At 38.2% G+C, this 22,818-nt stretch overlaps 1 protein-coding gene across 2 annotated transcripts in view; it reads left to right on the forward strand.

Annotated features, from left to right (window-relative positions):
• Window positions 1–22,818, forward strand: part of UACA (uveal autoantigen with coiled-coil domains and ankyrin repeats) — a 92,126-nt gene that overhangs the window by 48,093 nt on the left and 21,215 nt on the right. Inside the window, exons 1-10 of one of the 2 annotated variants that reach the window (XM_045810807.2) lie at window positions 75–587; window positions 2,778–2,911; window positions 6,974–7,062; window positions 10,488–10,552; window positions 11,353–11,410; window positions 15,046–15,116; window positions 15,220–15,326; window positions 17,785–17,966; window positions 19,073–19,110; window positions 21,793–21,861. In XM_045810807.2, the coding sequence (XP_045666763.2) occupies window positions 549–587; window positions 2,778–2,911; window positions 6,974–7,062; window positions 10,488–10,552; window positions 11,353–11,410; window positions 15,046–15,116; window positions 15,220–15,326; window positions 17,785–17,966; window positions 19,073–19,110; window positions 21,793–21,861 (852 nt within the window). In that variant the 5' untranslated portion in view covers window positions 75–548. Of the gene's footprint in view, window positions 1–74; window positions 588–2,777; window positions 2,912–6,973; window positions 7,063–10,487; window positions 10,553–11,352; window positions 11,411–15,045; window positions 15,117–15,219; window positions 15,327–17,784; window positions 17,967–19,072; window positions 19,111–21,792; window positions 21,862–22,818 lie in introns of those variants that run through there. The other variant, XM_045810809.2, reaches the window with a different exon arrangement.

Below are 22,818 nucleotides of genomic sequence, written 5' to 3' on the forward strand. Positions count from 1 at the left end.
TACAGTATATTCTTAGCTGCCCCTTTCTATCACTCAGCTGTCAAGGCCTATGGAATCTAAAATAGAACCTGACCAATGGGAGGCCGTCTCGCCACTGTTTACGGGAGGATTCGGAGGTGGACAGTTTTATCACGCACGGCAGCGTCTGTGTTGCAGTGTTGAGACAGCAGGATGTAGAGGGCTGTTCAGATTTTCCAGTGGAGTCCCTAAAAGGGACAGCTTCATGGAAAGACCGCTTCTAAACAATAAGAAATAGGAGTTACGGTACCTGACTTGGGGCTGCTCTTAATCCAGTGCTGCTCAGCAAAGAAGATAATTTTCAAGCGTTATGAAGGCGGAGAAGGATCCCGAAGACGAAGAAAATATCGTTAGAGATCCAAGCTAAGTGTAGCCCAGCATGAAGATTGTGGAACAGGAAGATTTGTGAAGAGAGGGACGATTGATTCAGTGGTTAGGAGTTTGTCTGAGGGCGTGCTTTGTGAGCCACAGAGATTTGTAACTTAATGCGAAGTAGTTTGCTGCTGGCAACCAGACACTAAATCCTGTCTATGATGAACTGTTGGTTTTCTTGTGCTCCCAAGAACAGAGTAGGTATCCCTGCTGTCCAGTGTCACAAAGGACTCTCGGTTAGGCTTTCTGAACTGTATTCTTGTAAAATGTACTGCTGTTTGATGAATTTTTGGTCTCTTTGTCTTCTATTCTTTCTGATGTATTTGATGAGCAGATTGGGGTTAGTGATAGCAAACAACAGTTCTCGTTTCTTTTTCTGGGTTTAACAAGCACATAATAGAATCCTAGTAATTGAGCAGTATTTCTGTTAACTGACAGTGGACCGGGATGGAAAACGGTGCTTGGTGAAGTGGAACTGAAAAATCCCATGATGATATGAGACTTGGATCATGTTTAATTATCTTCTAAAAAGCCTTACTTTAGGATTTTATAGGTTTTTTTTGTGTGTGTTTTAAAGAGCTTCTTTCTCCAGCTGGCAGTTTACTGGGAAATAAAGTTGAGATTGTTTTAACTGCAAGGATAAACTAATCAATTTCGAGCAAGTATCTATCTGTGTGCTAAACATGACTTAATCCCTAAGGCATTTTTCAAAACACAAGTCTCTTAAGCCTACATCTACTACCACTCCCCAATTTAGAGTCTGTAAACTGTTTGTTTTAAAGTTACAGAAGGGGGAATGCCTAAAATGTAGTTGAGACTTCGAGCCAGTAAATAGGGCTAGTCTCAGAGTTGACAATTGGAGCTTTAGGAGGAAGTGGGCTGATCTCCAAATTTAACGAATTTGGAGACAACGGTGCTGAAGCCTGTGTAGATACTTGAAACAGAGTCCACTGAAACACTGCTTTTCAGGAGTAGGTTAAAATTTTAATGTATTTATCTTTTTTCATATTCAGTTTTCATGCTTATTTTCACTTCAAGTATTTAAGGAAGACACTGGCTTACTTTGCTAGAAAATTGGTGTTTTGTGTTGCTGTTTGAAGGGGATAGGTAATATAAAGTAATCCCACTGATCAGACAGAGGATATGCTTCATATAAGAGATTCATTTTTTTCTCTCTCAGATATTTGTTATGCTATTTGTGGACACAGGAATTGCTTTGTCAGTTTCAGTGAAAAATAGGGACATCTTTCTTTGTTCTAGAAATAGTACTGGGCTTAGTACAGAATTTAGCAATAAGTTTACTGTATAATATTTTAAAAGGCTAAAACCTTACTTGGTTAAATAGTATGTATTTTAGTTCTGGGCTCTACATTTCTGCCTACTAAGAAAAAAAACTAAGTTATTGGCCTCAGAATGTCTTGCATACATTTTCTCTAAAGTTAAAAAATAACCTTGATACAATTAAAATGTGTATCATGTGATACATCCTCCTGTTCAAAAAATTGCCTTTGATCTTCCTCTTATATGCATGTACTGAGTTTTTGTTAAAATCAAAAATCTTTTTTAAACAAAAACAATATATGTTGAATGTAAAAAAGAAGGAAGAAAATGAAAGTCATCTCTAATCCTATTGTCTTAGGATTTTAAAATAGTTAATACTTTAGAGTCTTTTTGTTTTTTCTATGTAGAAGTTTCTTTTTATCTTAATATATAAGCTTAATGAATTGCTTTCTCTGTTGAGACAGAGACAAGAGTATATGTAAATTTGTGTATGTGTCTAATTTGCCTCCATAAATATATTTCCAACAGTAGCTTTTAAATAAGCTATGTGTGTGTGTGTGCGGGGGGTGTCTTAAATTGTGTGCAAAATTCCACTGCATCTAAAGTCTTGGGAGATAGGTAACCAGAGCCAACTCTGAAAGCAGGAGTTAGAGACCAGGAGAAGCACACAGATTTTGGAAGTCCTGAGAAGTCTTGGTTGGGTTTGACCACCCAGGTCTTTTAATGTCCCTGGAGTCTTGACTTTTCTCATCTGTTAAATGGGGATGATAATTTTAGTTTACTGGGGTCATTTGAGTAATTCACGCCTGGCACAGGGTGGGTGTTCAACAATTATTAATTTCCTTTCTTTGCTCCACTGCAGAGAACATGAGAAACATGCTTTTTCTCAAAAGTAGAACTTAAAATATTTCTTGAATGTCATGTGTTTTGGAGAGGTTCTTTTCATGAAGTTAGCACAGCAGGAAGAAGCAAATGTGGGATGCAATGGAGATTGAGTGATGTATTATATAGTATTGTTCTCCTTTCTCTTTTCCTTCCTTCTTGAGAAAGTCTTACTAATATAGTATATAGAGTAGGCCATGTTTATTTTTTTTTCCTTTTTGTAGCATGCAGCAGATTGGAACAAATATGATGACCGATTGATGAAAGCTGCGGAGAGGGGAGATGTAGAAAAAGTTTCCTCAATCCTTGCTAAAAAGGGCATCAATCCAGGCAAACTAGATGTGGAAGGCAGATCTGCGTAAGTATTACTGATGATAATTACCTCAAGGGAATTTGGGTAGACCCTTGGGACACACGTGAAATTGGTGAATTGTGGCTGTCAGCGTATCAATTTAAAAAGCCTTTATCAAAACCCACACTATAAAATCTTTCAAACATTGCTTTCAAACTTTATGGGCTAATAACTGTTCTCAGTGTGAAAGATTTTCAAGCTAGAGAGAATACTAAAGTACCACCCAGTGGTCTAGTAGTTCAGGCGCCATGGCAAACCGTAGCCTGGGTTATTTGGTGCAATTTTGTTTATCAGCTTTTTGATATTCCTTATGGTAGTTGATCCTCGCAAGGGGCCTCTAAAAGCAGTAGGAAAAAGTCTACAGAGGTTAAATAACTTGGTCTAATCGTGTGAAAAGTCACAGAGCTGGGATGTGAACCCAAGTTTTCTGAATTGGAAGAGTTCTCTATAAATTACACTGACTTTTCTCAACTCCCAATCCATTTTTATATTTGGGTCATTATTTTAAGTGAGACTGTTCGGAACAGAAAGGGAGGCCACTTAGTGTGGCTTAGGGAGGCACAGGTCGTGATTCCATCCTTTGGTTTTTGGGTCACCGAGGACTACTGGCTTGTTTCCATGCTTAGCTTTTCTCCCAGCCCTCCCCAACTTCTTCCCTTCCCTTCCTGTTGAGGCTGGGTTTAAGGGTAGGTGTACATTCTGTTACTGCCCTCTATAATTATAGCAGTGAAGACCTTATCCGGGAAACCTTCCAAAGTTAGAGGTGAAAAGTCTCATTTCCTAAAGTTCCTCTCAGCCTCGCATGAGTTTGTTTAGAATATTATAAGTGGAAACCAGATACTAAATATAGAAATGAATATTAGGAAGTGGATAGTTAGTTAATGTTTGATGCTGATCACTACCTTAGGATGCTTAAATATTCAAGTATAGGAAAAATAACAAAGCAAGACGTAAAAGTCAAGTCGTTCTTAATACCAATAAAGTTTGAAAAGTTCCACTTTTTAATACTGTTTCAGTTTTATCTAGTATGCAATTTGATAGCTACAGAAACATTGCTTATTTTGAGTCCCATTTTGGTAAATTCTGAGCCATTTATAGGGCTCACACTATAAGCATTGAAAATTTAATATCTAAAAGTGATTTCTTTTTTCGTATTTCTTTTTTTCCCAAACTTCAAGATGTTAGAGGATGAAGGAAATCGTCAGTGAAACCTTATTTCTTCAGTTCTGCCCATCCATGCTTTGAATGTTTCGAATGAATGATTGCTTGAGTTTCTGTTCATATTTTTTTCAATCTGAGGTTCAGTTTTGAGTGAAATTATTTGTATTAATGGTCAGTTAAAAAAAATCTGGTGTAACTGGATGAACTATGAACTGCCGTTTGTGAAATACATGAGTAGTGTTAGTCTCTGAGGTTTTCACTGTAGGAAATAGCATTCTTTTAGAATTCATGAGATAAAATATTTTCCTTTTGCTAATCACACACAAAACTGTATTCTTTCTGAATTAAAGCATTTCATATTTAGTCAAGTATAGGACATGTTACAAATACACTTTCTGTATTAGCTGTACTTACAAAAATAATTTTATTTCGAATGACTTTTTGGGTTTCTTTTAGTTTTGAAATTTAAGACAGTAACATGTGCTTCTTGACCTCGATCCAGTTTCAAAAATGAAATATTTGAAGCCTAGCCAAAGTCACTGAAGGATTTGTTTTCTTCCTGTCCACCTCTCTCCTGGGGAACAGCCCATTGCCAAAGCAAAATGGGGCAGATTTCACCAGGAATCCCCACTGCCGAAAGCCGATACCAATTCCTGTCTCCCCATCCCCTCAGGCTGTCAGAAGTGGTGTTTGGCCTCCCGGCTGTTTGCTCTGGAATCGACAAATGTTCCTGGGCAAAAAATGGCTTCAAATACTAAGCTCACCTCTCTGGGCCTCTGTCCCTCCCTGCATCCTGGCCTAGTTATTTTTCACTGTCTTTTTAGCTCACCGATGCCTTCCAACATGTGTCTTAGAGTTTATGCAGCTTTTCTCGTCGTCAGAGGTTGTCCATATTACCTGGATTTCTTATGGAAGCACAAACACACGTCTTGTTTAAAAAAAGACAAGGTTGACTTTTTAAATTGAAAAAGAGTATTTCTATAAAGTAATTTTTCAGATTTCCTTTCCGACTCTTTGCATACACTTCAGTGATCGATATATCTTCCTTCCGAAGTCCACTATTCATAGCACATCCGCATTAATAATGCATTGTAGATTTGTTGTGATTTCTGCCCCTTACTACACCATTAGCATAATGCTGATTTATTTTGAAGAAAGAAGCCTTCCAGATTTTTTGAGCTAAGAAAGGGAAACAAGCAAACAAAAAATGTTCCCTCCAAGATTGTTGGGAGACTAAAAACCTTTGCTTGAAGGAAATTACTGTTTCTCAAAAGGTTCCAACGGTGCTTTGCATAGTATAATTCCCTACTTCGGTGTTGCAGAGATTGATACCCTTAGCCTTACAGCAATTTAATTCCACTGTAAGAAGAACTTACTTGATTCCTATTAACATTATATTCCTTTTATTAGAAGGATCTCTGTTTCTTGAATTCAAATTATACACAAACCTCCTTTATTTTACTTAGTAGTGCTTTGTCTCTTGTTTGCATTTACATCCATCATAATTCTAGTAGAGATACATGGCCAAGTGTTGTAATATCTGGAAATGAATTTGCAACCTATCTCCAGATTTTGTCTCTAAGCATTCAATTATTCAAATATTTGAGGGCCCATCATCTGTCTGCGTAAATTGGTCTGGGAATATAATAGGAAGCAAAACAGACAAAAATCGCTGCTTTCACTGAGTTTATAGTTGAGTGGGAAGAGAGTGGTAGACTATAAAGAAAAGAAATCTTGAATTTATATATCATATTCAAAAATATATAGTTCTATATAGAATAATAATGGCAGGGATTGGGGAAGTCAGAGTACTAAGGTTTCAGGGAATGGGGAAATGTAAAAATTGTAAATGGGGTGGTCAGGGAAGACCGCTCCTGAGAGTGTGATGCGGAGTTTGTCTCTGTCCAGGCCCCTTGCGGAGCGCTGGCACTTCCTTTACCTCCTGGCATCTTCACAGTGCTTGTTGTACGTGGTTAGGGCTCAGTTGTATTTTGACCTGAGGTCAGCATCCTTTGTCAGCAAGCCCTACTGTCTCACTTACCAGTTTGGATTTGGTGAAGTAGAGTCAGTCAGTCACTGTCCATTCTTACACACAAAATATTTCTGTAAATGTTTGTTGATTAATAAAGTGTTAGATGATCCAAGAAACAATGGGATATTTTCTCTTGCATCTGGAATACCTGATGGCTTAAAGTCAGATTTTTAAGCAGGCTTTCCTTGCCTTATTAGGAAGCTTGTCAGGGCTGTGTGTGGAAAACTTCACCCCCTTGTACAGGTCTATGAACAAAGGGAAGAATTAGGTGGTAGTTGTGGCTGCTTTGGGGGACGATGACACCAGCTCTTTTACGACTTTCCAAGTGTAGCTTAGTTTGTTATTTCGAAGGCTTTTCTATGTGAGGTTTAATTTGGTAATTCTGAAGAGAAGGGATAAGTGTTGATCTGTGTTTGGCCTTAGCATTCTGCTATAACTTCATCTGTTTTTCCCGTTTCAGTGTACTTGAAACGAAGCAAAATGATCTGATAGAAATTTTTCAGTGCATTTATCAAGTCCCCAGCACCAGTGCCTGCACTACCGAGTAGTAATAAGCTGTAGAGTTAATGGTATTATGGTATACGTTTTCTGTTATTAAGACTAGTGAACATGGGAGTATTCCGTTAGTTCTGAGGAGGTATTTCTAGAGCGTATTGGCTCCTTATGTAAATTTGGGTTAAAATTAGTGTTTCAGTAATAAGGGATAGGTTTCTTTTTTCTGGTAGAAAATATATAGATGTTTTATGTAGCTTTCAAAATTGTGTGTGTGTGTGTGTGTGTGTGTGTGTGTGTTGAATAAAAGGTGACATTAGCGTAACATTCAAGTCGATGTTTCATAGTTTCTATGGCATGACACATATTTTCTTTTTGTTTAGCTTCCATGTTGTGGCCTCCAAGGGGAATCTTGAATGCTTGAACGCCATCCTTGTACATGGAGTTGATATTACAACCACCGACACTGCCGGTACGTTTGCCGCCATAGTCAGTTATAAAACAGAGAGGACAAGCCTTGTCCCCTGCTAACGTTCTTCAGACCGAAATGTGATTTCCAGAGAGACGTCCTCAATTTTCTGTTTTTAAATAGTTGAAAAAAAGTTTACTTCTGCGGTATCGTCGTTGGTCTTGGAGAGGTTAAAGTACAGGGCATTTAGGAGACAGGGTCGCCGAACTGATGAGCGTTTGGAGACTGAGGTCCAGTGGTGGTCTTGGTAACTTTACAGGATCCTAAAATCTCAGAGTTGGAAGAACCATTAGGGGCCATTTACGGTTATACTCATATCCTCTGGACTCTATGAATCCTTGCTGTCATGAGGTCATTCGAGATTTGGTTGGACATTTCTTGCGATGGGGGGCTAACTGCCTCGTAACAACAGCACTACCAAGCGTGATCATAGCAAGAAGAGCTGACGCGACACGTGCGGCTCTGCTGAGCACTTCACACATACTGACTCACTGTGTCCTCACGCCATCCCAGCGAGGCTGCGAGGCACGGAGCCAGCCATTCAGTAACCGGCCGCGGGTCCTTCAGTGGATGCGCTGCGGCTGGAGTCTGTGTCCTTAACCGCAAGGAGACCTGTTCTGTATTTGGTTATCTAGGTTTTTAAAAAAATTACTTCTTGTAGGCAATTTTAAGTCGGTTTCTTACTATGCCTTCTGCTTAAACTGAGTTGTACCCATGTCTGTCTTTTAAAATTGTACAGCGTAAGTTTGTCTGCACAGCACCAGATAGACCATTTCAGTGTGTGTGCTAGTTTTCTCAGGATAACCGTTCTCAGTTCTCTTGACAGCTTATTTCTCTGCAGGTCTACTTTGTTAATTAAATGTAGGGATGCCCTAGAACCAGAATTCCCTTAACAATTGTATCCTGTGATTCCATAGAGAGACAATAAACACATTACAGTTAAACCAGCACTGTGTTTAGAAATGGAAGGGAGGCAGAGGAAAAGAGAGATCTCAGTGAGGAGAATCTTTACCTAAAGATACATCAAATTTTAAATTGAAGACCAAACTCTGTCACCTTTGAATGACGAACAAAAGACTATGTTAATTACTGGGACACCTGGGTGGTTCAGTTGGTTAAGCATCTGCCTTCCACTCAGGTCATGATCTCAGGGTCCTGGGATCGAGTCCCACATTGGGCTCCTTGCTCAGTGGGGAGCCTGCTTCTCCCTCGGCTCCCCCTGCTTGTGTCTCTCTCTCTTTCTCTGACAAATAAATAAATAAAATCTTAAAAAAAAAAAAAAAAGGAATATGTTAATTACTTACAAAAGCATTCCATCGCTGTAGAAGAATATTTATAGAAATTTTGGGCTAACCATATACCTCTTTAGAGCTCTTTAGACTTCGTTTATTTATTGTTCTGACTCTAATTTAAACATGTATCTATCTTTTTTTTTTGTCTGTGTTCTTTCTACTCTGGATATTTTTGCCTAGTGGCCAATCTAGTGACTTTTGCCCTCCCTCCTTCAGTGCAGATCAAGCTTAAATGCTTTCCCAGGCTCAGCAGACATCATTTTGTATGCTGCATCCTGACATACTCTGCTCAAACTCTTTGTCTTTTGTTTTTGCTGTTGTTTAGTTATATTTGTATTTACCCAGTTTTACTATTTTTGTCTTTAGAGTTGTGCTTTCCTGAGCACAAGGACCTTGTCTTATTTGATGTAATAGTGTCTGTTATAATCCAGATGTGAATATTCAATAATAGCTTGATTTAAAAATTATGTATTTTATTTTAACTCCTTTATTTGCTAGCAGTACAGAAGTATATTGAAAATAACCATATTTCCAGTAATTGTGGTTTCGGTTTTGAGGTGTTTATGACCTAGGTCTTACCAGGTAGGCACCTTGGGTGTAATTCATAGTGTTGTGCTTTAGATTTGATGTTTCCTTAAATTTTTTTTTAACTACATTATCTCAAGTGGCTGGATTTGGGTTTGGCTAAGGAAATACCCGACCTGACATTTTTGTGTGACCCATTGTATTGAACACTAGGGACTGTCCCTACCATCCTACTCCATACTCTCTCTTACTTTCCATATAAATGATAGTTTTCTTTCTTGCTTTCTTGCTTTCTTGCTTTTTTTTTTTTTTTAATTTATTTATTTGACAGAGAGAGAGCAGGAGAGCACAAGCAGGGGGAGCCGCAGAGGGAGAAGGAGAAGCAGGTTCCCCACTGAGCAGGGAGCCCGATACGGGGCTCGATCCCAGGACCTGGGGATCATGACCTGAGCCGAAAGCAGTTGCTTAACCAACTGAGCCAGCCAGGCATCCCTAAATGATAGTTTTCCTTGTCACTCTTCACAGTGTAAAATAAGTCTAGGAAACTTGTCCATTAACAGTAACAAATTGAAATTTGAAATCATCACATCTGACTTATTTGTAACTAGAGGATGTTTAGGTATGGATGAAGATGTTGTATCTGTACCTGTTTAAAGACCTGGACTCACTGCTGTTTGTTCTAGAACTGGTTAGTCAGTACACAGAAGTGATCAGACCCAGGAAAACTTAATCCACTTATCTAAACTCACATAAAACTGAGTGAGGGTTGAAAGTGTTGAAGTTAGTGTATTCCTTCATCTAGGATGAACGGAACACAAATGACTTCTCTTCTAGCCAAAGGGTCTGCCGGTGAAGTCAGATCAGTTTTTGAGAGGTTTGTGAAGTGAGAGGAAAGTTAAGAGCACGAAAGATTGGAAGATGGAATGGCCTGGTAAAACCCTTTTATCTTTCACCATCCAATGAGATGTATGCGTAAAGAAATATAATTCGGAGAAATCATGTTTGGAGGTAGAATGTTGTCTGCAGCTTTACCTTTTTAGTATTCAGACTTAACCCTTCAGATGATTTGTTTCCTTTAAAATGGCACATTTTAATACACATCATATTTGAACAAGTTGTCTGATTTTCAGAGACACAGTCCTAGTGAACTTTGAATTTTAGTTGAAAATTAGTTTTTTGACTTAGGTATCTTAACTTCCTGTATTTTAGTGTCCACACTTGCCTGTTCAGAAATATTATGAGAAATCTAGGTATCTTTCTTGCTCTCCTATTCCCATTCTCTTTTTCTCCTTCTCTTCCTCTCCCTCCCTCCTGTCTTTCCTGGCTACCTTTAATTACTGGCTCTGTCCCAGGCACCACTCTAGGTATTGGAGATACAGTGGTGAGTAAGACAAAGTTCTTGCTCTTTATGGGTTTGTAGGTTTAATTTTTCTTCCCATCTTCGTTGTTTTGGTGTATACATTATCTCTTACTAAAATATCAATCTGAGTGAAAGCATGCTTACAAATTAAGTATCTTGTCAACTAATCTTGAAAAAATGAATCACATTTCTATGGAAAATTCACTTGTGAAGAAAAGAAGCCTTCATGTATATCTTATTTATTTTAATAGGAAGAAATGCTCTTCACCTGGCTGCGAAGTATGGGCATGCATTGTGTCTACAAAAACTTCTACAGGTAGTAAAAGTGGTTAATACTTTGGCTTCACTATTTTGACTGCAAATAATAGATGTGTTTTCAGTGTGTTTTTGGAATTCAAGATCAAAGAAAGTAGTAGGTTAATTTTGACCGTTAGCTTACGTAATTTCTTTTCCATCATTTGTGAAAGAATGTGAACAATAAAAAGCAAAAACTCTGAGGGAAGTGAATCGCATAACTCAGTGTATTAAAAATAAATAACAAAGGCTTGACCTTCCTGTTGACATTAGCTGGAGACTGGAATTTTCTGTCGTCTGGTCTATGACATAAAGTGATATAGCATAGGAGCTGTATATTTCTATATAAACATCAGTCACTTAGACTATGTGGTATCAATACCATTAGTTAAACTTGTAGTCAGGCAGCCACAAAATTCCTTGAACTAGCGGGCTGAAGAAAGTTTTCAGTTAAAGGGTCCAGTCCTCCATTTCCATAAACATTGTTACCACGAAGTTTCACAGCAGAACTCATTTGTTTCTCCTGATTCGGTTGTTCAAATTTTAACTCTTGGTGAGAAAAAACCCCAAACAATAACAGTTCCTACATCCCATGCTATTATAACGTATCATATGTTTTCCTGTTTGGTGAAACACTTGAATTTACAGTATAATGTTATTATATTTGTTTCATGTCAAAATATTTAGTGGCTTGTCTAGTAGTCCTTAGGTTTTTTGATAAATGGAATATTTTAAGATTAAATAACAGCTGTTCATTTGAGTCTGGATGTTTAACTTTAAAGTAAAACTCTCCCAGTTGACTAAGTTTCTGTGTTTTAACAGTACAATTGTCCCACCGAAAATGTAGATCTGCAGGGAAGAACTGCACTTCACGACGCAGGTAAGTGAGGGCTTCGCTCGGACAGAGCCAGTAGTTGTTGAAAACGCTAGGCATTTAAGTTAATCTCCAAGCTTTAATATGCATATATTCGTATAATTCCTGGAGAAAGAGAATAGTATGAAGTTTTTGTTTACACGAACATGAAATTTATTTGATCGTACAGCTTAAAAAGATTCATTCAGCCAACATTGACAGGCTGGTTTGCTAGATACTGAAAGTCCAAAGATAAATAAACATGCTTCTGCTCTCAAGCAAGCTCCGAGCACCGTGTGACTGTGTGTGCATGTGTGGTGTGTGTGTGTGTGTGTGTGTGTGGAGGGGGGATTTGGTAGGAGAAATAGGAAGATGATTTTTTTCTTAAAAACTACATTTACCGGGGCGCCTGGGTGGCACAGCGGTTAAGCGTCTGCCTTCGGCTCAGGGCGTGATCCCGGTGTTCTGGGATCGAGCCCCACATCAGGCTCTTCCACTAGCAGCTTGCTTCTTCCTCTCCCACTCCCCCTGCTTGTGTTCCCTCTCTCGCTGGCTGTCTCTATCTCTGTCAAATAAATAAATAAAATCTTAAAAAAAAAAAAAAACAACTACATTTACCTAATTAACATGTCGGAACACCATTTTGCTCATCTGCAAAATAAAGTGAATACTACTGCAATAAGTGGTTATAATTAAATTATAAATCGTGCCTGGCATGTAGTAATTTCTTAATTAATGGTGGTGGTAGCTGTTGGTTTAGGCCTCGGTGCTAAATTTCATTATCACTGTAATGGGCTGTATTTTAAAAAAAGGTTTATACTAGTAATTTCACAGATGTTATTAATCATACTTGTGTATCTTAAGTTTATCTGCATTATTCTTTAGGTGTCTTAAAGACAAAAGTTAGGTATTAAGTATTTTTGGAATGTACCACAGTCTGACCTCTGGCCTGACTCCTCTAAGTCTGACATTCCTGCAATTTACTGGAAAGCCAAAGTAAAGAAAAGTAGCTAGCCTCTCTTGTCGTGTTTGTGTAATATCTGCAGTAGGTGGAAGTGGCCTGTGTTAAAAATGCAATGTACCACACATTTCTTCAAACTTGCTATCTTAATTTATTTCAGCTTTTTCCTTTTTATGTCTTATGTGCTCTTAGGATGATTTCATTTTTTACACAAGGTATTTTTTCTTTTATTTTTGTAGAAAGTGGTGGTATTTGCAGAGCATTTTCATATACATTATCATTTGAGCCTCACAATGATCCATCCCTATGTGGTTTTTGGTTTTGAGGAGAAATGCCTTATCCGTTGTTCTCTGTGGGCCCTACCTCTGACTTCTGGGAGGTTCTTACTTGTCTGTCATTCTCTGGGGTCACAGATAAATTGCATGGTGGAGAGCATGTCCTCTTAGAGGCAGCTTAAGGGCTGGAACAATCATGAGTGTTAGCAGACTGGCCCTCTGGGACTTGGAGTAGTACAGTTCCCATAAAACCTTGGTTGGCTTTCTGGTTTATTTGTTGCCCCAGCCATTTCCATTTGTCCGTCTCCAAAGTTATTTTCTGGACATGAAGTTCTTATCCCTGCTTTAGTTCTTGTCCTTATTTGTAGAGTCATGACTGCCTCATTTAACGGCTGCCACCTCACAGCCGTCTGAAATAATACTCTTGAATGGGATTATAATATCCTTATCATGATGTTTATTTATTCCAAGACCAGATTTTTTTTTTTCTCCTTAGTGGGAGTTCCTTGAGAAAAGTTGTGACCAACAATAGTGTTATATCTTGCTGTTTGACTATTCTCTGTCTCTTCTCCACATCTCTGAGGTCCCAAATATTTAGACACTGTCTATTCCCTTTCATCTCGGTACATAAACTGGCTGATTTTTGCTTGACCCCATCTCTTTCTTACCATACCTTAGAAAAGTAACCAGCTGCCAATGTGCACTAAAATTTTGGCTCTCTTCTATTGTTTCACCTCGAAAGGCTCCATCGTCATGTGGTCCACCTTCTAAATGATCATGGGTGGTAGCGCTTTCAAATGTTTGCCACAGCATGAGAAAAATCGCGAGATTTCTAGCCTGAAATATGTTTAGTCACTGCCTAGTCCCCAACTGCTAAGCCAGTGCCATACGATTTAGGTATTTATTGTAACAGCACCTAACTCCTGATAGCGGTTTTATCTCGGTTAGGGATAAGGCTGGGCTGCTGTGACAAAGACTATAAAATGACACTGGCTTAAAACACCCCACAGGCTTGCTTTCTTTCATGTCATAATCCCGATGTTCAGATGGGCTTGTGGCTCTGTTCCCTGTTCATTCAGGGACCCAGCTTTCTTCCATTTTTCCCTTCCTCCATTGCCTAGGGTGTTATCCTCATCTTTAAGGCTGAAGCTGATAGCAAGCACTTCCGTTTTCCTGCTAACAGGAAGGGGAAAGATGGTGGAGGAATGTATAAACCACTCTTTTAAGCCCTAAAGTCAGAAGGTAGCACACATCACTCCTGTCACATTCCACTGGTGAGATCGAATGCACGTGGTCATGCCTGCATGCAAGGGAGTCTGGGAACTGTGGTCTCCAGGGGAGTCCCCATGTGCCCAGCACAGCCCCCTATTACTGTGGAAAAAAGGGTGATCACAGTTGGGTGACAGCTGCCACTCTCCACCGTAACACCTTTAATACCGACTTTACTGGTTCAATATATTGTAGCTCTGGAATTTATTATGCTTTACATTTTTTCGTTCTTATTTTTAATTGGCCCTGAGTGGTTGTTAGTTTTACAATTCCTGAATTAATGTGTTGTTTCAGTTTATCTTTTTTTTAAAGACTGATTCTATATTTTATATAAAAGACTTGCTGGATTAAAAACAGCAGAAATGAAAATTTACTTGATTTTCTTATGTGTATTTGGTTTTATTCTGTGGAATTTCACACACACACACAAAAATGCTGACTCTGTCAGTACTTTTTGTGGCTAATAATCTAGTCTCGACTCATAATAAATACGAGGAATATTTATTAATAATAATAATATAAAAAGTTTTAATAAAAACTCATGGTGAGTTGAAGCCCAGTCCTATTTTATGATGTTAACTATAATTTGTTTCCTGATACAAATATGAACTCTAGTGTTGGTTGGAGAAGAAGCAGTGTGTGGTTTTATAATACAGTTTTCAGCAAAATGACCCTGCTTTGCATCGTCAAAGGCAGACATTACAATCTCTGATTTTAAAAGGAAATATGAATTATACGAGTCAAACCTTTTTTACTGTGACTCTTCTATAAAGACCTGAGTATGATTCATTAAAAAAAAAAAAAATTGAGCTAATCCCTCAAGGTTCAGGTCAGTTGTAGCCACATTTAAGAATATATTATAAGTAGAAAATTTTAATTTGATTTTTATATCTGTGTTTACACTTAGGGTAGCAGTATATTATCTTCTGCAAGGGTGACAGTATTCGTTGGTCCCAGTAAATTATACAACATTTATAAAATGCTCCGGTCTAACCCATTTTCTGAAATGGGTGCTTATAATGCTAAGCTGAGAGTGGACAATGTGAAGCTTGGTAGTTCAGAAATTGAAGAACTTATGCCTTATATGGATGTAGCAAAGCACCATGTGTCTTACCAACAGATGTTCACCATTTATCATTTTTCTTTGTTCCTCAAAGCCATGGCAGACTGTCCTTCCAGCATACAGCTGCTTTGTGACCACGGGGCCTCCGTGAATGCCAAAGACGTGGTGAGTCCGTGTATGTTTATTGTCACTTCAACTCACGTGTTCTAACTTGCATGTTTTGGGAGATTTGTTGTCTTCATGCTGTTCTATTTCTCTTGTTGGTTAGGATGGGCGGACACCCCTGGTTCTGGCTACTCAGATGTGTAGGCCAACGATATGTCAACTGCTGATAGATAGAGGGGCGGAGATTAATTCCAGAGACAAACAAAACAGGTAATTCTTTTATCACAGCTCCGCAGACACCAGCTGGATTCACAGTGACTCTGAAACTCCGTAGCTGTGACTTGTCCTTTCCATCCCCCTTTGGGTCTCTCTTTCCTTGGAATTAGCACCCACTTCTTTTTTTTTTTTTTCTCTCTTTTTTCCCCAGAGTCTGATGAAGGAAAAAGAGGGAAATAGGGGGAGATGACAGGGTAAAGTGGAACACAAGCAGTGATTAGAGCCTGTGTTCAGGTCAGAAAACCAAAGAAGAGGAATTCTATCCCAGTTGTTTATTTTAAAGTTTTAAAACAATCTTTAATGAAAAATGGGCTCAGATAAGATAATGAGGGAGAACAATAAAACATTGCACCTACAGTCTGCTTTGTTAGTGAATTTTTTGAGAGTAAAGATTCTTGGGTGTCCTGGAGCCTGACGTTTTTCCATATAGACTTTCTCAATGTGTTCGCTCTCCTTACCCTGCCCGGGCATAGTGCTATCTCCTTCTCTGAAACCAAGTTCATTTCCACACCTTGAGGTTCCTGTGTTTATCTTTGCTTACGTGTTCGATGTCATTTTAGTTGATGCGCACGAATACTTTGAGTCTGTAACTCTTCCCCTTTCGTCCTCTAGGTCCAGTGTATCGTGGCACTGCCGTTGTAATTCTCATGTTCATGGTCCCAGTGTTTTAGACAGTGACGTATCTGAAATACATCCCATTCCCTAGTTGGAGCATTATAATTCATAACAAATTTTTGGCATTTTGTAAATGATTACTAGTAAAACTGTTCGTCTTTTCAGTTAATTTTATTCTTCTAAACATGTATCCTATTTTTTTGTAGTTCACTGGAAGTAGATAGGTATAGCAAAAGTCTTTAGATGTCGGATTTTATAGCTCTGCTTGCTTTTATTGTTCAGACCTCTCAAAGGATGAAATTCTTAAGCAATTAAGTCATTAATGTGATTATTAAGGAAGTGGCTTTTTTGCATTACTTTGTTTTTGCAGATGCTATAATCTGGTTCCAAGCATGACTAAGAAAATTGGGTTTAAAAATAAAGTTTAGGATCAGAGAGGGATCATCTGGTTGATCCATGTATAATGCCCTATTTTTTTTTTTTTTATAGATCTTATATTTTCCCAAGCACTTTGGAATTTCCACACACACACACACACACACACACACACACACACACACACACGATGAGGTAGGGCAATGTGTATTAAATAGGCTAGGGAGCAGATGGTCTTAAAAATAGATTAAAATTTGGGGCGCCTGGATGGCGCAGTTGGTTAAGTGTCTGACTCTTGGTTTCAGCTCAGGCTGTGATCCCAGGGTCATGAGATGGAGCCCTGTCTCCGGCTCCGTGCCCAGCATGGAGTCTGTAGCATGGCGTCTGTTGAAGACTCTTTCTCCCTCTCCCTCTGTACCCCGTTCCACCCAGCTCATGCTTTCTCTCAAATAAATGTTTTTAAAAAAATAAATTAAAATCTTAAATTTAAGAAGAAATTAAAAAGAAATTAAGACTCTGTATTTTTTTCTTGTCTTATCTATAATATTTTTTCCCTAATAAAAAAACTTTGTTGATGGTGCCTGGTGTATATAAAATTGTATTCCAGCAACTACTGGGGAGTAGAAAAGAGAAATAGGATATACATAGAGTAAAAGCAAGACTCCGTTTCTTATGAAATCTAATATTCACAGTCAAAGACAATGTTAGATCTAGGATAACTCACTTCATTTCATGAGCAATTTTTTGGTTTCCTCAGCAATAAAAATAGGAGTGGGACAAAATAATTTCAAGCGTCCTTCTAAATTTCCATGATGATTCAGTTGTTTAATTGCATTACTGCTGTTTGTACTAAGTGTTTCAGTGCACGATGATCTTGTCAAGGCAGAGTGAACCAGTGGTCCATGATAACGGGGATAATGAAGGAAGGTTTATCGAGGAGGCAGGTTTTAAAATTAAGTGTGAAGATGTGAAGGTCTCCAGTTAGGAGAAGGAAAGCTCTTTTAAGGAGAGGGATCAGAACTGGAATCTGATTCTTGTTTTGGAGTAGGAGTTCATCAAAGAGGTTTGCAGGGTGAGGTTCAGTTCAAGGGCCTTGAATAGTTTGGGTTTATAGCCGTAGGTTTTGAGCAGATGCGGCGACAGTATCAGTGGTGGAAGATTTTCGTGGTAATTTACTTGTAGAACATAGAAGAGCTGGCATAAAGGAGGTTCGTTTGGTAGTAGAAGGAACACACGTATGTAAGTAGTGCAAGGTTTTTAGCTCTGCAAACTAAAACAGAAAGCAGATGTTTTTATAGATGTGAAGTTAAAATGTAAGATAAAAATAGGAAGTAAAATCTGTATAACACGTATGACTTTTTAAAGTAGTATCTCTTCTTTAAGAAGGGGGCTTCTGGAAGGTTTCTGAAATATTTTCTTAGGTCTTTCTCGGGGTCTTTTAAACTTCTTTCTTCCCTCCTAGAACGGCTCTCATGCTGGGTTGTGAGTATGGTTGTAAAGACGCCGTAGAAGTCTTACTTAAAAATGGTGCTGATGTGAGCCTGCTGGATGCCCTGGGCCATGATAGCTCTTACTACGCAAGAATTGGGGACAATCTGGACATTCTGACTTTATTGAAGACTGCGTCAGAAAATACCAACAAAGGTAGGTAGCAAAGTAGCTAGAAAAGTCTAGCTTAATAAAGAGCAGCTTTTAAAGACTCGGAGGGTGGAACTGCAGTTTGTAAGGAGCAAAGCATTCCTTAATGCTGCACATCAGTGGTGTGTCTCCCTCCGTGCCACGGCTTTGCCTATTTGCGTTACGGCAGTCACTTGCTGTGCGGCAGTGCCTGTTGCGTATGTTGGCTAGTTTATCACGTGAACCCTACTGTACTATGGCCTAGGTTAAAGAATGAGGAGAAAGAGCCCAATCAAGTGCGTTTTACTAATGTATATGTTTCTTTTTGATGAGGAGGGCTCGTAGCACTTAGCTTTTTTATACGTACAAAATTTTAAAGAAAGAATCATTGTTTGAACATGTATATAAAATGTTCAACCATTATTTATCAAATACCTGTATCAAGTATTTTTCTGTGTTTATTAAAGAGAAATATCCTTCCAGTCTTTTCCATATGAGGGAAATTGAGGTCACTCGTAGTAAGCTGCAGATTACTTTTTGCATAATTCATTTTGAAGGGTTTTCCCTCATAGATAAACAATTTGTCTATAAGTATGATTTTTATTAATGCATAAAATTCCATATATTTAAGCTTAATTGAATTAAGCCATTTTCTGTACATGCCATTTAAGTTGTTTGCAGTTTTTGCTAATATAGCGATTTAGTGACTGTTGTTATGCGTAAATATTTTGGCATATTTTTATCATAGTGTTAGGATCAATTCCTAGAAATTGAATCGTATATATCAGGATATACCCATTTCTTTAAGCTTTTGATACATATTGACAAATTGCCTTCCATTTGAGGAGTGTTTCAAATTTTGTATTTTGCAACTACCTCCCCTTCCTAACACTGAATATTAGCCACCTGGATGTAGTCATAACAAAAAAAAAATAATTTTGCAGTTTAATAGGTAAAATTAGGTCACTGTCATTTTAACCGCAAAGTAGTAAGCTTTAGAGGGAACTTTAAAACTGATTTCTTTAATGACTCAATTGTATAGTTAGGGAATTCATAATCTGTAATCTACCCGAGGTAACCTGCTGTTTTACTGTTCTCCTTTCTCGTCTCTTTCTCTCTCTTTAAATCTTTAGGGAGAGAACTTTGGAAGAAAGGACCATCTTTACAGCAGGTAAGTCTTAATTTTAATTTTTAAAAATTCTATATATGGTGCAATTTCAGTAAAGTGTTTACTGGTTAATGATTATACATAACTGTCAAGTTTAAGTACATGCTGTTCTCTCTGCTCAGTTAATCATGTCCATGTAGAACCCAGGTATTAAGATCCTGAGGCTTTGATGCCATCACTGAGCTTGAGACAGTGGATCTCAATGACAATGACACAGTGAATGTATCCAGTGGGAAATATGTAGCCTCCTGATTGCTGGCCTTGAGCCTCCAGCCCTTAAAATATGGGATATTGTACCTTGTTGAGATTCTTAAATGATGAATTTTAGTCTAGCAGATCATAAACATAAACCTTAGCTTGAAATGTTTACTGTTACGGGAAAATTCTTCTGGTGCCTTAAGAAAGGAAGAAAACAGAATTCAAAACTGATTATATATTATGATTTCAAGACCACTGTTAATATTTTGCTTTCTTTGTACTTTTTTTTTGCCTTGTTGATATTTAAAGAGGACTTTGAAAAAAACACAATATATGAAAGAATTCATACATTGCCCTAATTTTATTACCAAATCACTATGTAACCCTGGTTTTGTGTCCCAGTCTCAGTAAATGTCTTCTTGTTTTCCCCTAATCTCTTCAGGTGAGCGTAAGTGGGGCTGGTTTACCCCACTGTCACCATCTTGCTCAGGAGCTAGTGTAGGCAGCCTTCCTCTTCTGTTGGCTCTTCCCTTCCAGGCTTTCCGCTTTTCTCTAGGGAGAGGCACCTGAGCCCTTCCAAACCCTGAGGAGAGTAATCAGGTACCTTCTGAGAAATTCTGATCATCATTCTCTCTGCGCATCATTCTTCTCTCTCCGGAATCTGAAAGCTATATGAAAGCATGTTTTCCTCTCCAGTCCATCAGAACTAAGTGTTACATTCATGCATGGGTTCTGTCTGCCATCACTTTACCTTTCTCTTGGGAACAGCTGTTTCCACCTTCTCTCCCGTTCCTCAGATGACCTCAGTGGGAGTAGAGTGGGGTGGAGAAACGTACTGTGTTACGTCTGTACAGCTGTCTTATACGGGAGCAGAGAAAAGTGATTCCTGAAATATATAGATATTTAAAATAATTATTGAATATTAATGTGGGAATGGTATTCTGCTGAGTGCTCTAGGAGTTACCTAAATGAATACATGGAGTTAATATTCTGCTAGGAACAGTAAAACTCGGTATTTGCATTCTTTGTTGAATACATTTTAAAATAGCTGTTGCAGATAGGATTTGTTCCTCTGCTAAGGGACATAGAGTCCCTGTTATCAGGAAAACTACAGTAGAGTTTTAAAAATAAGCCTTATTCAATTGTTTGCTTAACAGACCTCTGTGGGGCACCTACTATATGCCAATTACTGTTCTAGGTGCTGGGAAGTCATAGTGAGCAAAGTTCCCGTCTCACGTTGCTCCCAGCCTGGTGAGAGAAATGAGCAATGAGCAAATGCTAGTACTTAGTATCATAACATCTGCTTTGAAGAAAAGTGGAACAGGATTAGGGGATGAAGAGGAGAGAAGGCGGGAAGCTATTTTAGATGGCATGGTCAGCCAAGGCCTCTCTCAGGAAGTGACATTTGAGCAGAGGTGTGAAGAATGTGAGAAGGGAGCCACGGGGCTCTATAGGAGAAGCCTTAGCTGGCAGAGGGAAGGGCAGGGGCCAACCCCCTGATGCAGGAGTATGTTTAACACACCCATGGGGCAGTAGAAGGTCAGCATGGAGGAGCGATGTGCTCATGACCGAGGAGGAGAGGCGGGTGAGGTAAGCAGCTGCCAGAAGATGAAGGACCCTCTGCAGGGAAGGCGGGGATGAAGGTAGAATGAGCCAGTGGGTCAGATCTCACACAAAGAACAGTGCTTTGCTGGAAGGAATGAGGCTAGAAATGTAGTATGGGCCAAGTCGTGGTATGGCCTATCTTCCTAGTGGGACCTTGTCCCTCTAACTCTAAACCCAAACTCATTAGAATGATAGTTAAAACACTTGGTTAAACAAGACTCAACAAATAATACAAAACACAAAAAAAATTTCTTAGAAAATTAAAGCATTAGCTTCCCCCCCCCCCAAAAGAAAGACCATAGCTTTCTAAATTATTAGGTAGATTTAAATGTCAGTTTGGGCCAAAAAAAGGTTATATGCTATCTATTTAATACTTGTGTTATGTTTTTATTAAAGCAAATCTTCCACACCCTTTGATATTTTATCAGTGCTTAAAGAAATAAATACTTCCCATACTTCTTTTCAACATTAGTATAACTCCCCCTCCTTTTTAAGTACTAGATTGTTCCTTTGGGAATGGTCAAGGATGCCTTACAGTGCAACTTTAGTTTTGTGTCTAGTACAAATTCTACTTTTTAAATGTTGGTAACTTCAGTAAAAACAAATCCTTAACAGTTAGGATTTTAAATTTTATTATGTCTTCGTATTTTAAAATAAATCATACTTGATTTATTTAAAAAAACCTGTATTCTTAAAGATGCTTTCCACTTGGAGTTTTCAGTGCAAACACTGCCCCCTTGTGTTATATTACAGCAAACTTTCATGCTGGATAAGCTGTACCTCGCTAATTGGCTATTCCAGTAGGATATTTCCTACTGAGGAAAATGTACTTATCTGTATTTTCATACTTGCTAACCTGTGTTCTCTTCTGTTTCACCAAAGCGAAATTTGCCATACATGCTAGAAGAAGTAAATATGAAATCAAGTCAGAGGGAGCATCGAAACATTCAGGTAAAAAGAAAAAAAAATGGTATCTTTGTAAAGAATTGCTGTGTTGTTTGTGGTGGGGTCAGGTGGAAAGAGGAGCATGAATTGTGGGAGAAATGAACAGGGGAAGGAAGGGCAGCCTGCTATGTTTTGTGATTCTGTTTTCTTGCCCAATCCCTTCTAAAAGAATTGACTTTTGATACGAATGTTTGGGTCATATTATCTTACAGAAAGTATTGTTTTAATATGTATTAGGAAGCAAATAATTTAACAACTTTATATAACTTTTTGATTTAAATATATCTGTTTTGGGCCATAAGTTCTAAATTTGTATTCATTTTAGAAAACTTAAGTATTGTGATGAAAATGATGGTTATTAATGTAAATAAATGTTTAGTTTAATGTATTTTTTTATTTTGATGAAGAAGAATCATTTTGTTTAACCATACAACATTTTATGTTCATCAAAGTGTTCAAAAAATAATTATTATGTGGATTATGTTGGAGGAAGTTTCCATAATTAAATGGTTTATTTTATGACTGAAACACCATTAAAATATAAGTTGTATAGCTGTTTTCCATATGATAAGACAAAAGCATTTTGTTTGGGCTTTTATAGTTTACTATGTAGTGTTAAGAAAGTGAACTCTAGCCCTAAATTGAAGCCTTAAATGCTTCGTATCTAAAAAAACCCAACGTATATACCTTAATTTAAAAATACGTTATTGCTGGGGTGCCTGGCTGACTCAGTCAGAAGAGCATGTGACTCTTGATCTCGGGGTGGTGAGTTCGAGCCCCACGTTGGGTGTACAGATTACTTAAATAAATATTTTTTTAAAAAGAAAAGAAAAAATTAAAAAATTGAAAAATATTGCTAAAAAATGCTAGCCATCATTAGAGTTTTCAGTGAGTTGTCATCTTTTTACTGGGCGGGGGGTCTTGCCATGATGTTGATGGCTGCTGACTGATGAGGGTGGTGAG

The sequence above is a fragment of the Ursus americanus genome, chromosome 28 (assembly GCF_024610735.1).
Source record: "Ursus americanus isolate L20-20 chromosome 28, mUrsAme1.1.p, whole genome shotgun sequence".
In the NCBI taxonomy this organism is placed as follows: Eukaryota; Metazoa; Chordata; class Mammalia; order Carnivora; family Ursidae; genus Ursus; species Ursus americanus.